Source organism: Muscardinus avellanarius (genome assembly GCF_963383645.1).
Source record: "Muscardinus avellanarius genome assembly, chromosome: 2".
Classification (NCBI taxonomy): Eukaryota; Metazoa; Chordata; class Mammalia; order Rodentia; family Gliridae; genus Muscardinus; species Muscardinus avellanarius.
The window spans coordinates 62,099,987-62,115,055 of record NC_137787.1 but is presented as its reverse complement, the minus strand read 5'-3'; the positions used below and the strand labels follow the sequence as shown (position 1 = coordinate 62,115,055).

Genomic DNA, 15,069 nt, shown 5'->3' with positions numbered 1-15,069 from the left:
TGAAGAGGTCAGAAAGCAAGGACTATTTTTAAAAACATTCTTTCTAAAAATTGGTTTTAATTATATTAGCTTGAAGACAATACTTTGAATCGTTTACTATAAAAATTATATCTACCCAACCTATGACTATTTTCATCCAATATTATTTCCAGGACATGGGCCATAAAAGCAAATTTGACTGAAATCCAATATTTTAATAGTATATTACTGTTATTCAGAAAAAAATTATGGCAACTGATTCACCCTTTCCCCTCCCCCATTGAACATGACGAAAGAGTTTTGGCGATCATCCCTCCTCAAAAATATACATAACTAATACCTATGTTATAATTAAAACACTGTACGGAGATGACAGATGACAGTTAAAAACTTAATTTAAAATAAATCTTTTCACTCTGTCTCATGGTAAAGAAAGGAGAAGATTCCCTCTTTATAATGGTAATTACTCTGTCATTTATTATTCTATCAGCGCAAGCAATTAAATTACTGCAAGGAAATAGTTGATAATAAAGTGTAGGGAAAATGAATGCTAATTAACCTTTGTGTCATGTTCGCTTCCAGATACTTCTGTCTCTCCTCAGCACTCAATTCTTGCAACTTGAGTTCCAAGGCCCCACTAAAAGGAATGACCAAGGCACCTGGGTCATACTTGTCCACCCACTCTTTAATTTTTATCAACCTGTAGACAAAAAAGGGCACAACATTATCTTGTAGTGCATGCATGACTGTACCACATTCATTATTATCAAGTAGCACATACATATTCATAAGAATTGCACGGTTTTATGATGCCATCTTTTTGTGTATAGCTTTCCAAGGTCAAGGCATTAACAGGCAGCAATCGCTTCAGGTATACGCCATAATATTTTACTATAATATAGTTTTACTTTAGCATATTATCTGTGGGAACTATTTTACAAATATTTAGAAACTTCTTAAAGTTACACTAAATATGTTCAGGATTAACATTCATCTCCTTAAATAATAATTTTATAATTTCTTTTCTTTACAAAGTAAATTTAAAAAGGAGAAAACAAAGTTCTGTTAATACATATTACATCTAAAAATGCCAGCAAATTCTGAAGTCTAACAAATCATTTGTTCTGTTCCGATATGCTTGGCTTAATTCCTTTTTTTTTTTTTTTTTTTTTAAGTACTGGAGATAAAACCCAGGACTTTGCAAATGCCAGGCAAGAGCTTTACCACTGATTAAGCTACATTCCCAGCCCTGGTTCATTCTCTTCCTGTTCCTCCTCCTCCTTTTTTTGTGGTACTAGAATTTGAACTCATGTGTATTCTACCTCTTAGCTACATATCCAGCCGAGTTTTATGTTTTAGTTTGAAACAGGGTCTCACTAGGTTGCTGAGAGTCTCCCTACATTTCTGAGATTGTCCTCAAACCTGTGACCCTCCTGTCTTAGCTTCCCAAGTTTTGGGATTACAGGTGTGTGCCATTATGCCCACCTTAGTTCATTCTTGAACAGAATTTACAGTTGCCACTGGTTTTGAAGAAAGTTTTTGCTAACTAAAACAACAACAACAGCCGGGCGTGGTGGCACACGCTTGTAATCCCTGTGCTTGGGAGGCGGAAACAGGAGGATCCTGCAGGTTTGAAGCCAGCAAGGCTGGCTTAAAAGACCCTGTTTCCAAAAATAAAAAAAAAGTATAAGATAGGTCTGGGAGTGTAGCCTGGAGGTAGAAGGGCTTCCAGGAACCCCAGTATCACACACACAAAAAAAAAAAACCAAAAAACAAAAAACAAAAAACAACAACAAAAGTACAGAAATTACAAAGACAGTCAGTCATGTACATACTTTTCTTATGAACTTGACTTCTGTAGGGTCATAACTAATAGAACTACACAGGAAATAGATTTCTTTAATCACTAAGGCACTTGAAAAGCCAAGTCAGGAAGCTGATAAGAGCTGTTACCTGAAAAGATATTACTGAGTTGTTATTTCTCCCTTCCAAAGTATGGAATATTTGGGCAAAATAGTAATTAGAATATAAATGAAATGAATGTAGTAAATATCACTAATAGGTTCCAACCCTAGGTTTTTCCCTTTTATTCTTGAATAGGTTTCTGAACTTTTTTCTAAGGCTCAGTTTACTCACTTGTAGAAATGGAGATAACAATAGTACATATTATATTGCAAAGAACCTAAAAAAAATGCCTGCAAATGATAAACAGTTAAAGGCAGCCACTATATTAATTTTCATCTTCATATAATCAGTGCACATTGCTAAGATTCTAGACCTGCTTTTTTTTGTGTGTGTTTGTGTGGTACTGGAGATTGAACCAAGGGGCATTTAGAATGCCTTCCAGCTCTATTTTTTTTTTTTTAAATAGTCTCACTACTTACTGAGGCTGTTCTCAAACCTGTGATCTTCCTATCTCAACCTCCCAAGTACTACAAGTGTGCTACAAGTATTACAAGTGTGCGCCACCATCCCTACTAGATAGATTAAATTGAAATATTTAAAAATTTAATGTATGCCATATCTTACATAATCCACTAGCCTCCTACATTTGGACCAACGTCTTAGTAGCTATTATGTTAAAATACTAGGGTAGAAGCCAGGCGTGATGGCACACGCTTGTAATCCCAGCAATTGGGAGACTAAGACAGGAGATTGAGGTTTGCACAGCCTCAGCTACTTACACCCTTTGCAACTCAGTGACACCCTGTTTAAAAATAAAGAATAAAAAAATAGGGCTGGGGGGTATAGCTTGAAGGTAGAATGCCCCTGGGTTCCATCCCCAGTACCGCCAAAAAACCCAAAACCAACCAACCAAACAAACAAAAACAACTATGGTAGAAATCCTTCAAATAATCAATATAAGTTCCACTTTAGGTAAAAAGAAAAATATAAGATAAATCACAAATATATCAAAACTCAACTATCAAAGAAAATGACAGGGGAATCATAGTTACTAGAAAAATTAAGAATATGGTCTACTGAACAGGATTTAGAATAGGAAAAGGAAACAAAATTTCACAAGACAATTTGTACATTTTTATACAAAGGTGATACTTATTTAATATGTTATCAGTGGTTTTAGACTTTATATTTGTTTCTTTTTTTCACATTCTAAAAAATAGACCAGTTCTAAGAGTTATTTTGGAAGAAAATATGTAGCCTTTAAAATATGATTCAATCTAGATATTTTCTAATCCAAATTATAAAGGAGAGGATAAGAGAAAAGAAAGGAGGAAACTTAACTAGCACTTCTGCCTTTAGTAATAATATGGCCTTCTAACTTACTTTATAGACTTTATACTATTTGAGCAAAACTTTACTTAAAATGTTATCATCAATGGCTTAGTAACATGCTTTTATCATAAGTTAGACTCAAATATGTAATTAAAAAACAGATTACATACAAAGTACAGATTCAATGAAAAGAGAAATAAAACAAGTTCACATATGAATATAAAAACATCACACACATCTTGTTTCATAAATATGGTCAGCATAACTAATAAAGCTAGAACTGTTATGAAACAAGATAAAGAAATAATTACTTTGGCTAAAACATCAATTCAGAATAACAATAGTTCTACCCTATCATTTTAACAGCCTTTCCTGCAGAGCCCTCAGAGGGATTATTTGCATTCCTCAGGTGTTCTATTGTACAATTCAGATGAATAAAGACTTACAAATCATTCCTCTACCGCCAATGTAAGACTTTGATCTGGTGAATACACCATTGTACCTTAACTATAATTGGCAAAAAAACCTGACAGTGTAGAGCATCACAAGCTTAATAACAAAGGAGAATATCTCAAAGTGTTGACAGATGATCTTCATAATGCAGAAGCAGAGCGGGTACGTTTTAGCAGTAAATGAGCACTGAGGTCTAAAGGTCTCCAAAGTGACTGACATCAGACCTGCATAGCTTCACTAAGAGAAAAAGGTACCGTCGCACTCTCCGTAAAGTGAGTTAGGCTCTTTGCCTGCAAGCTTCACTTTTGTGACTTTCACTGTCATAGAAAACACAGGGAAGATGAAAAGTGACTTAGGTTCTTTGGTTATGTGCTTTACTTTTGTGACTCACTATCATACAAAAGTGAAAAGCATTCCTAAGTGATATTTAATTACATGTTTGAAATAAATCTTGAGTAATTAAAAAATAAGACTTGAATTTTAGAATTATAGACAGAGATATATATGCTATACCTAGTAGGTTTAATTGTTATATAAATGTGTTAATGAGGCCAAGATCACAAGTTTAAACCTCATGGGGACCAGATACCTTTGGAGAAAAAGGTCTATTCTCTTGCTACAAACCATATACCAAACTATAGGTAGTCATCTAAAAAATGTGTGCAATTGGGACATGAGGAACATGGAAAATTAAAGTTGAGTTGAGTTGCCACTACTAGAAAAACAATTCCTAGCACATTCTGTCCAAGTGACTGAAAAGCCCCCACGTATAAATGTTAGCAAATATTTAAAGAAAGCCATCCAATTGCTAATAACCAAAATAATGATGGTCATATCATCACAGACTATCAAATTATATGGGAAGAGAGGGAGAGAAAAAAACAAGAAAGTAGAATCTCTAATAGTTACTGTAAAGACTTAGTATTCATTTGCAAATACATGTGAGCAGATTATTGCAAGGAAATTTATCCTTGTCAATAAAAAGCCAAAGCCACATTTGACTTCCTTAAAGTCTTATGACTGATGGAATGGAGGAAGAATTGCCATTAGCTGTATTTTTCTCCCTGGTAGTGATTCCACAGCAAGAAGACAAAGTAGAGACAACCAGTTTTAAGATTAAAAAGGTAATGATACTCTTGAGATATCCTGGCAGGTTGGATGGCAGAACAAGATCTTTAATATTAAATCTTCAAGTATTAATGTCCAAAATTTTCCTTCCTTATTTATTTATTTATTTATTAGATCTGAGCTACACCCCCTGACCTATTTTTTATTCTTTATTTTGAAACAGAGTCTCAATAACTTGCAGAGGACCTCACCAAGTAGCTGAGGCTGTCAATGAACTGTGATCCTCTCCTGTCTCAGCCTCCCAAATGCTAATATTACAAGCATGTGTCACCATGCCTGGCTTACCATTCATCATATAATCTGACCTTAGTCAGTCTTGAAATTTCAAATTCCAAATCTTATTTTCCTTTGGATTAGTTTACATTGTATTTCTTTTTCTAAATACTAATTTTACTTTATTTGATTATTTTTTTGTGGTGCTGGGGATCAAACGTGGTGTTTCATGCATGCTAGGCAAGTATTCTACCAATAAATTATAGCCCCTGCCCTAGATACTAATTTTACTACTAAAAATTCTATTTGTTTCCTTTCTGAATCCACCTGGTTCTTGTTGGGTGATAATTCATTCTTGTTGCTTGAATTCTTTGTCCTTTCAACATAGTTTAAAAGTTCCGTTCAGACTGATTTTTATGTCTAGCCTCTTGGGTATAACTCCCTCGCTCCCTTATTTGTTATCTACTAATGAAATGTCAGGATATTGGGGTGTGTGTGTGTGTGTGTGTGTGTGTGTGTGTGTGTGTATGTGGTGGGGTCACTTTGGCAGTAGCAGCAGGTATGTTTCAAGGGAACTAGGTGGTGGCTGGGTAGAGTTGTATCTATGTGTAGTTTTGCTTCTTTTAGGAAAAGATCTATGGGAGGCCCTAGGTTCTGGGTCAGTTTACATATTAGTTCAATTTTCTCTGAAGGCCATGCACATACTATCAATTTCATTCTCCAATGTTACTGAGTTTCCTCTGTATTTGGGCACCTAGAGAATTTCTCTTCTGCCTTTAAGTCCTGCTTTGTGTTCTAAAACTATCACCACCATCAATACTGCCCTTTCCTGGTTATTTATTTAGTGTTTCTATATATATTAGTACCAAGAAGGGAGCCTCTTGTATTGGCTTAGTCTATTATCTTAACTGAAAACTTTCCATACTAGAGTTAAATCTCCATTTTATAGTATTTCTCATGAATTAGCTTGCAAACATTTTTTTGGTAGTACTGAGGATTGAACCCAGGGGCATTCTACCTCTGAGCTACACTCCTAGCCTTATTTTTTATTTTTAATTTGAAACATGGTCTTGCTAGGTTGATGAGAGTCTCACTACTTGCTGAACCTGTGATCCTCTGTCTCAGCCTCCCAAGTACTGAGATTATAGATATGCACCACCACCACATCTGGCTGCAAATCTCTAATACTTTTTTTTTTTTTTTGGTACTGGGGGTGGAACCCAGGGGCTTTCTACCTCCGGGCTATACTCCCAGACCTTTTTTATATTTTATTTGGAAACAGGGTCTCACTAAGTTGCTGAGAGCCTCACTAAGTAGCTGAGGCTGGCTTCGAACCCTTGCGATCCTCCTGTCTCAGCCTCCCAAGCGCGGGGATTACAAGTGTGCGCCACCACGCCCGGTCTTCTCAAATACTTTTATTGATGCCATGTGATTATACATCATGGTGAGACTCAAAGTGATACCTTTATGTATATGTACATCACTTGGTGTGTGTCCCTCTGATTCTACCCTGCTCCCCATTCCTCCCTCCATATAAAGTTAGTGAGATTGGTAGTGATTTCTTCATGTATGAACATAACTTGAACTGTTTCCTTCCTTAAGCCTCATTTCCCCCTTCCCACACAGCTCCCCCAATCCCTTCTACTATTCTATTGATCACTCTCATAAACTTATCTGAAGTTCCTTTTGTTATTTTTCCTCTATCTACCACATATGAGAGAAGAGATATGATGACTCTTAACTTTCTGAGAATCACTTCACAATACTTCTCTAGTTCTAGTTAGGCGTTGTGGCACACATTTGTAATCACAGTGCTTGGGAGGCTGAGACAGGAGGATCTCAGGTTTGTAGATAGCTTCAATACTTACTAGAGTCCTCTGCAACTTAGTGATACCCTCTTTTTTGTGGTATATGTGGTACTGGGGACTAAACCCAGGAGCATTCTACCTCAGAGCTTTACTCTCAGCCCTATTTTTTATTCTTTATTTTGAAACAGGGTCTCACTAAGTAGCCAAGGTTGTCCGAGAACCTGCGATCCTCCTGTCTCAGCTTTCCAAATACTTGGAATACAAACATGTGCCATCATGCCCGGTTGAGACCTTATTTCAAAATAAAAATTAAAATGGGGTTGGGGCATAGCCCAGAGTTCAGTTCTCATCACTCAAATCAATCAATCCATCAATCAGTGTCTGTCTGTCTGTCTCTCTCTCTCTCTCTCACACACACACACACGAAAACAAAACAAAACAAAACAAAACAAAAAACCAAAAACAAGCCGGGTGTGTTGGCGCACGCTTGTAATCCCAGCATTTGGGAAGCTGAGACTGGAGGACTGTGGTCCATGGACAGCCTCAGCTACTTAGTTAGGCCCTCTACAACTTAGTGAGACCCTGTTTCCAAAAAATAGGTCAGGGGGTGTGGCTCAGAGATCAAATGCCCCTGGGTTCCACCCCCAGACCCGCAAAAAACAAAACAAACAAACAAAAACCCCCTCTAGTTCTATCTATTTTCCTGCAAATGATATAATTCTATTGTTCATTATGGCCGAGTAAAACTCCATTATATGTATAAGCCACATTTTCTTCATTCATCTGCTGGCAGACACCTGGGTTGGTTCCATATTTTGGCTACAGTGAATTGTACTGTTATAAACATAGGTATACATACATGCGTCACTATAGTATTCTAACTTGAATTATTTTGGAAAATGCCAAGGAGGGTATACCTAGGTTATAGGTGTTTACACTCCAAGTCTTTTGAGAAACCTCTGTACTGATGTTCAAAAGGGCACTAATTTATTAATCCTATCAACAATAGAGTTGAAGAGTTCCTATTTCCTCACATCTCTCTCGGCATTTATTATTGGCTTTCTAATTTTTCTGACCAAAACAAAAGTAAAAAACAATTTTATCCTTTGACTCAAACATAGGCTATACAGAACTATTATATTCACACATATACCCAAACTGAAATAGGTTTCACAAAACAAAACTTATCTTTACAAAGGAAATAGAACAACTCCAATAGGGCTATTTGATATTTTGCATAAAAGCAAAATTCTCGTAACTTAAAATACACTACTGAAATGTTTTCTTCCCTCCCTCCTCCCACATTCCTTTCCTCCCCCTTCCCTCCTTTCTTCCCCTCCCCCCACCTACCTATCTGCCTCCCTATCTCCTTCCCTTCCTTCATTCTACCACTGAGCTACATGCCCAGCACTTTTTATCAATGCTTTTTATTCTGAGACAGAATCTTGCTAAGTTGCCTGGGCTGACTTCGAATTTGTAATCCTTCTGCCTTAGCCTTTCAAGTAGATGGATTACAGGCATGTGCCACCACACCCTGGTGAAATAGTTTTCTTTAGCATACTTTCATAAGAATCCCCTTCCCCACCCTGGTACTGGGGATTGAACCCAGGGGCATTCTACTTCCAAGCTATACCCCCACCCCTATTTTTTATTCTTTATTTTGAAACAGGGTTTCACTAAGTTGCAGAGGGCCTCATTAATAGCTGAGGCTGGCTGTGAACCTGAGATCCTCCTAACCCAGCCTCTCAATTATAGGGATTATAAGAATAAGCCACCACACCTGGTTGTTAAATAAGAATTTTAATGCTTTATTTTCTACATCTCCTAGTCTAGTTGAAAGATAGACTTTCAACTAACTCCAACCACTAAAAATCAGATTATATTTTCTGAAAATCCTTTCTACATGGGTTCAGGGCTGAGGGTGTAACTCAGTGGTATAGGGTTTGCATAGCATGCTTGAAGCACAGTGTTAGCTCCACAGCCACACACACACACACACACACACACACACACACACACACACACACACCCACCCTCAGTGGTATAGGGTTTGCATAGCATGCTTGAAGCACAGTGTTAGCTCCACAGACACACACACAGACACAGACACACACACACACACACACACACACACACACACACACACACACACCCTCTCTTCCTGAGTCAGGACTGTGTTTTTGTCCCCTATCTTCACAGAACTCTCCTAGCACACAGTGAATACCTGAAGATTTTTTGAATGAAAAACAAGGTAGAAAGAACTCTAGCTGATTTCAGGTTTCTGAACACCTTTAATCTGAAAGCCCAAGTGCTCTGAAATCCAAAACTTTTCAAGTGCATGATGCTCAAAAACTTTAGATTTCAGATTTCGGATTAGAGATGCTCAACCAGTAAAGTTTATGCAAATATTCCAAAAATTGAAAACTGTGGATTCTGAAACACTTATGGTCCCAAGCATTTCTGGTAAAGGATACTCAACCTGTGACTAACTTAGTGATTACAGTTGGTTATTTAACATCTCATCTTTAATTTATTCTTCTGCAAACTGGTCTAGGTTAGTAACCTTCAACCTACTCTGAGTTTCCTAAAGGATTTCCCAAGGTACTAGAAGGAGAAAGAGTAGGAAGAACAATTAAAGAAGGAAGTGTAAAGTTTTAGAACAACTACTCTTGTACTTCAACCAGAGTTGCTTCTGTATACGATTTCATTTGACCAGGTTAGGTGGCACTTGCCTGTAATCCCAGCTACCCAAGAGGCTGAGGCAGGAGAATTTCAAGTTCACCAGCCTGGGCAATCTAGTGAGACCCTGTCTCAAAAATCCATTCATCCATCCATCCACTCACCCATCCATCCATGGGATGAGGTATCCATGCAGTTCAGTGGTAGATTGTTCCTGGGTTCAATATTTACCCAAGGGGGTCGAAGGGAAGAAGTTTTGTTGTTTTTGAATCATTCTAAAGTTCACTGATTTAGGAATCCTCTTCGGATGAAATTCTAACACTTTATGACATATGCCAGGAATTGAACAAACACAAGTGTTGAAATCTTCAGACACTTCTTTCAGATTTCTGCTTACATGCTATGTTTTATAATCTTAAAAAAAAAAGATAGTCTTTCCATTTTCTGTCATTCTCTACTCCCTTACCATGACTTATTTTTCTCTGTAGCACTTATTACATCATATGCTTAATGTTTATTATCTTCTAGCTAGCATTGATAGATCCACTTATTTAGCATCACCTGTAACAGTGCCTAGCACAAGCAAATACTCAATAAATGTTGTGAGTCAAAGAATGAAAATTAATTAATTTGAACATTTGTCTAAAAAGATTGGGCAAAAGAACATGCAGAAGCACATTTGATTCTTACTTTCCCTAACTACCTGTATTTTGTCAAAGTCAACTTTAGGAAACAAGTACACTATCCAGCACTTGGGAAGCTGAGATTGGAGTATGCAGGTTTGAGTCTAGAGCATGGTAACTTAGTGAGACCCTGCTTCAAAAAATAAAATAAGATAAAATAAAATAAAATAAAATAAAATAAAATAAAAGCCAGGTGTTGTGGTACACGCTTGTAATCCCAGTACTTGGGAGGCTGAGACTGGAGGATCCAGGTTTGTGGCCATCCTCAACTATTTAGTGAGGCCCTCTGCAACTCAGTGAGATTGTTTCAAAATTAAAAAGGGGGGGGGACTGGGGGTGTAACACAGCGTTCAATCCCCAGTACTGCAAAATGAATGAATGAATGAATGCATGCCTGGAGGACCAGATATGGTGGTGCATACCTGTAATCCAATACTTGGGAGGAGGGTTGCAGATTTAAGGCCACCCTTATTTAGCAAGACCCTTCACAACTTAGTGAGATCTTGTTTCAAATAAAACAATAAACATAAAAGGGGCTGGGGAGTGTAACTCAAAGGTAGAATGCCCCTGGGTTGGTCTGAAGGTAGTGAGTTATTACAGCTGATTGTTCACAGAATGCCCCTGGGTTCAATCCCCAGGACCAAAAGGTGTGTGGTGGGCTGGGGTGTGGTTCAGTGATAGAATACTTCTAGGTTTAATTCTTCATACCACACCAAAAAAAAAAAAAAAAAAAAAAAAAAAAAAAAAAAAAAAGTGAGAGTAAGAGAAAAGAGAAACTAGTAAGTTATAGTTTTCTTGACCATTAGAGGTATGCTTATTTATTATAGCTAAACAGTAAAGTGAAAAATCATAACAGAACCTTCAGAAAACATTATCTACTTGCTGTAAAGCCGTATCAACAAAAATTTATACTGTAGTGGGGTTATATTCATTCCCAAGTTATACCTAAGGCTTGAAGTACTATGATTTAAGTTTGAATCAAGCTAGTAACCATTTCAAGGTTCACCAAAATGAGTACCTCAAATTTTCAGAAACTCTCTAAATCTCTAGTTTCTTAACCTATTAATGGCTACTAAGATAAAAATTGTGTTAATACTAAGTAGCCCTAAAGCAGAGTACATTTTTGAAACTTTAGACCAGTGTTTCTCAATATAGTTTTGGACAACCTGTGAACCTAGGGACTTATAAACTAAATTTATCATCTCTAGAAGTGGAACTCTGTATTTAACCCTTATAACACTTTGCAATCTAATGTCTTGTGAGAGTCACTGTTTCTCAATCTGTGTCTATTCTTTACAATTTTATATTCTGGTCTTAAATATCATACATGGAAGTATTCTCTAACTGTCATGAGTTATGAAGCCAATATTTGTACTTTAAGACTATTAAACCTTGTAAACTGCAAGAAAATATTCCCAAGTATGTTATGGTACTGTACACAATATGAAATTGCTAAGCCAGGAGCCCACTGCTGGGAGCCTGAGGCAGAAGGATCACAAGTATGAGGCTAGCCTGGGCAACTTAGGGAGACTGTCTCAAAATGAAAAATTAAAAGGGCTATGGATATAGCTCAGTGGGGTAAATGCCCCTGGTTTCAACTCTCAGTACAAGAACAAAAGAGGAAGAAAATTACTCTGGCCCTGTGGCCCTAGATTATTTCTTTTCCATTTTTGTTTAGAGAGGATCACATGAGGTTGATGCAGCCTACAACCAAAATATAAATTCACAAATCTTGATTTATTTCAAATATATTTCAAGATATGAGAGATGGGGCTTCCATATCCATACTATTAATGAAGATGAAGAAAGTCAAAAAACTACCTTAGATAGCAGAGGAATGGTAAGAGGATGCTGGGAAGAAGAAGAAGAATGTCATGCTGGAGGAGAGGGAGCATGCATTGCAGCATGTGTGCCATAGTGGCAGTATGCCAAAGAAAAACAGCATCATAAAGATGGGAAAACAGATGCTAAGATTCTTTGAGACTGGCTAAAATTTATAAAGGAGCTGAAATGACAAAAAAAAAAAACTAAAAAGAAATATACTTAACAAAAGAAGTATAATACTTGTACAAAAAAACCTGCAAAGCATCACTGAAAGAACTAAAGAACTAAGTAAGTGGAAGACATCTCTGTCAGTGGGTTAGAAAACTTAGTATTTTTGCTGGGCATGGTGGCGCACGCTTGTAATCCCTGCAATTGGGAGGCTGAAACAGGAGGATCACACAGGTTTGAAGCCAGCCTCAGCTACTTAGTGAGGCTCTCAGCAACTTAGTGAGACCCTGTTTCCAAATAAAGTATAAAATAGGCCTGGGAGTATAGCCCAGAGGTAGAAAAACCCCTGGGTTCCACCCCCAGTTACCATACACACACACAAAAGAAAACTTCGTATTTTTAAGATGGCAACAATATCTCCCAAATTGATCCACAGATTGGGTGTAATCCCTATCAAAATTTCAGCTGCGTATCTTTTGTGTGTTTGTATGTGTGTAAATTGTCAAGCTGATCCTAAAATTCATACAAAAATGCAGAAGAACCAAAAGTAGTCAAAACCATCTTAAGAAGAATGAACTTATATGACTGTCCCTTCCCACTTCTAAAACTTACTAGTAACTATTGTAATCAAGACTATCTGGCACTGGCATAAGATCACATGCATAGTTCAATGGAGTAGAGAGTGTAGAAATACATTCCTATAAAACCGGTAAATTGAGTTTTTATTTTTTAATATATTTTTATTGGTGCATAGTAGTCAAATATCTTAATGGAATACAAAACTTGTGGAGATACACATGCACACATCACCCAATTAGCCTTTATCCAATCCCCATCCCATTCCCTCCCCTCCCTCATTCCCATGCTTGATTTAGTGATTGACTTTGATATGTTAGTTCGAGTACATCATGTGCTTTAAAGTTTCCATCTTCCCCCTCCCATCCCCTGATAGGTCACCTTAATTGCTCCTCTATAGGGCCCCTTCTTTTAACTAGAGTTCCTCCTATTACCCATTTCTCCCTAGTTTTTCGCATATTAGGGAAAGCATCTGATTTCTTATTTTTTTGTGACATTTCCCTGTAGATGCCATAATTTTGTTCTCCTTTATGGCTGGGTAAAATTCCATTGTGTACATAGTCCACTGTTTTGTAATCCACTCATCTGTTGATGAACATCTTGTCTGGTTCCATAGTTTGGGAATGATGAATTGTGTATCTATGAACATAGATACTCCTGCACTGGTTTGGCAGTTTGGTTTTCATATTTTGGGGGGGGGGTAGATACCCATAAGTTGGTATTGCTGGGTCATATGGTAAGTTTGTTTTTATTCTTCTGAAGATCTTCCATGTTGTTTTTCCAAGTGGTTGCATTAATTTGCAATCCTACCAATAATGTATTAGAGTTTACTTCTCCACACTTGATCAATTACAGTTTATTTCTTCCTTGCAAGTCCTACTTATATTTTCCACACTATTTCCCATTTGCTGAAATCATGATTGCCAGAAGGTGAGTGACTTTGATGAGATGACCCACTCACAACCAATTTTTTAATAGAGGTCACTTGGATCCAGAGATCTGCTGAGAGATGGGGTGAGACAGCGGCAGCTTCAAGTGCTTCCTGACTGCATGATTGCAGGGACCTGCTGGCCCTTTGCTGTGCAGCAGGCCACGGTCCAAGCCTAGGCACACAACAGGCTCCGATCTTGGCCTTGCAGGCCCTGGCACCAGCCTTGCTGTGCTGTATGCTTTGGTCTCCGTCACTGTGGGCAGGTTGTCTACGGAAGTTCTCATTTTTCTTCCATATATATGTATTTATTTAGTAGGGGAAAACAGTAGGTATCTTTTGCAATAGCTGATATCCCGAATACCTAGTAGCAATGAATTGTCTTCCCTCTGAAGGTGTAGGTCCACAGCTTCACCACAGAGAGCAGGTTCTGCTGTTCCAAGTGTACCTTGGCCCCCAGCACTGTGCAGAGGAGCAGGGCAGCCATGAACTATGTAGGGCTCCCTCTGACATGCCCCGAATATTTTTCTTACATGAGTATATTGCCCAGAGTTCCTGAGCAGGTGGGGCAGGAACAGTCTACTTTCAGGGAGATTTCTTCAGTAATTCAGGATGGATTGGATTGTATCTATCTGCTTCTCCCAAATACTGGCCACCACTACCGCCGCCGTCTTGGTTCTCTCCCAAACCTTTTTCTTACATAGTCTGTTGTCCATAGTTCCTGATCATTTGCGGCAGAATCAGTCTACTTTCAGGGAGATTTCTTCAAATATTCAAGGTGGATTGGATTGAATCTGCCTGCCTCTCCCAAATACTGACAGCCGCCGCCACCATCTGGTCTCTCCTCTTCAATATTTTTTAATAAAAGAAACAGTACGTGTGTTTTGCATAAGTTGGGAGCCCAAGTACTTAGCACAAAGCATTTTATCTCCCCACCAAGAGCGGAGGTCCACAGCTTCACCACAGAGTGCAGGATATGCTGCTCTGAGTGCACCCGGGCCCCCAGCACTGTGCAGAGGAGCGCACTGGCCATGAGTGCTGTTGTGTCCCGGGCCGTGGTGTGCAGGCCAAGCAGGCTATGTGGGGCTCCCTCTGACACGCCCCAAACATTTTTCTTACATAGTATGTTGTCCAGAGTTCCTGAGCATGTGGGGAAGGAGCAGTCTACTTTCGGGGAAGATTTCTTCAACAGTTCAAGATGGGTTGGATTGGATCTGTCTGCCTCTCCCAAATACTGGCTGCTGCCACCATCTTGGTCCGTCTCCTCTCTCTTTTATTTTAAATAGGAAGTCATGACTGGAAATGTCTCTGTATGTTGTCCCAATCAGATATTAAACCAAAATCTGTTGTCCAGGGTTCCTCAAAGGAATACATGTCCTATTTGGCTGCTGCC

The 15,069-nt window shown here is 38.2% G+C and overlaps 1 protein-coding gene across 2 annotated transcripts in view; it reads right to left on the bottom strand.

The window, feature by feature from the left end:
- Window positions 1-15,069, bottom strand: part of OLA1 (Obg like ATPase 1) — a gene marked incomplete at both ends in the record, with an annotated part of 164,763 nt that overhangs the window by 6,110 nt on the left and 143,584 nt on the right. Inside the window, one exon of one of the 2 annotated variants that reach the window (XM_080720077.1) lies at window positions 539-679. In XM_080720077.1, coding sequence (XP_080576203.1) covers window positions 539-679 — 141 coding nt within the window. The remainder of the gene's footprint in view (window positions 1-538; window positions 680-15,069) is intronic. The other variant, XM_080720078.1, reaches the window with a different exon arrangement.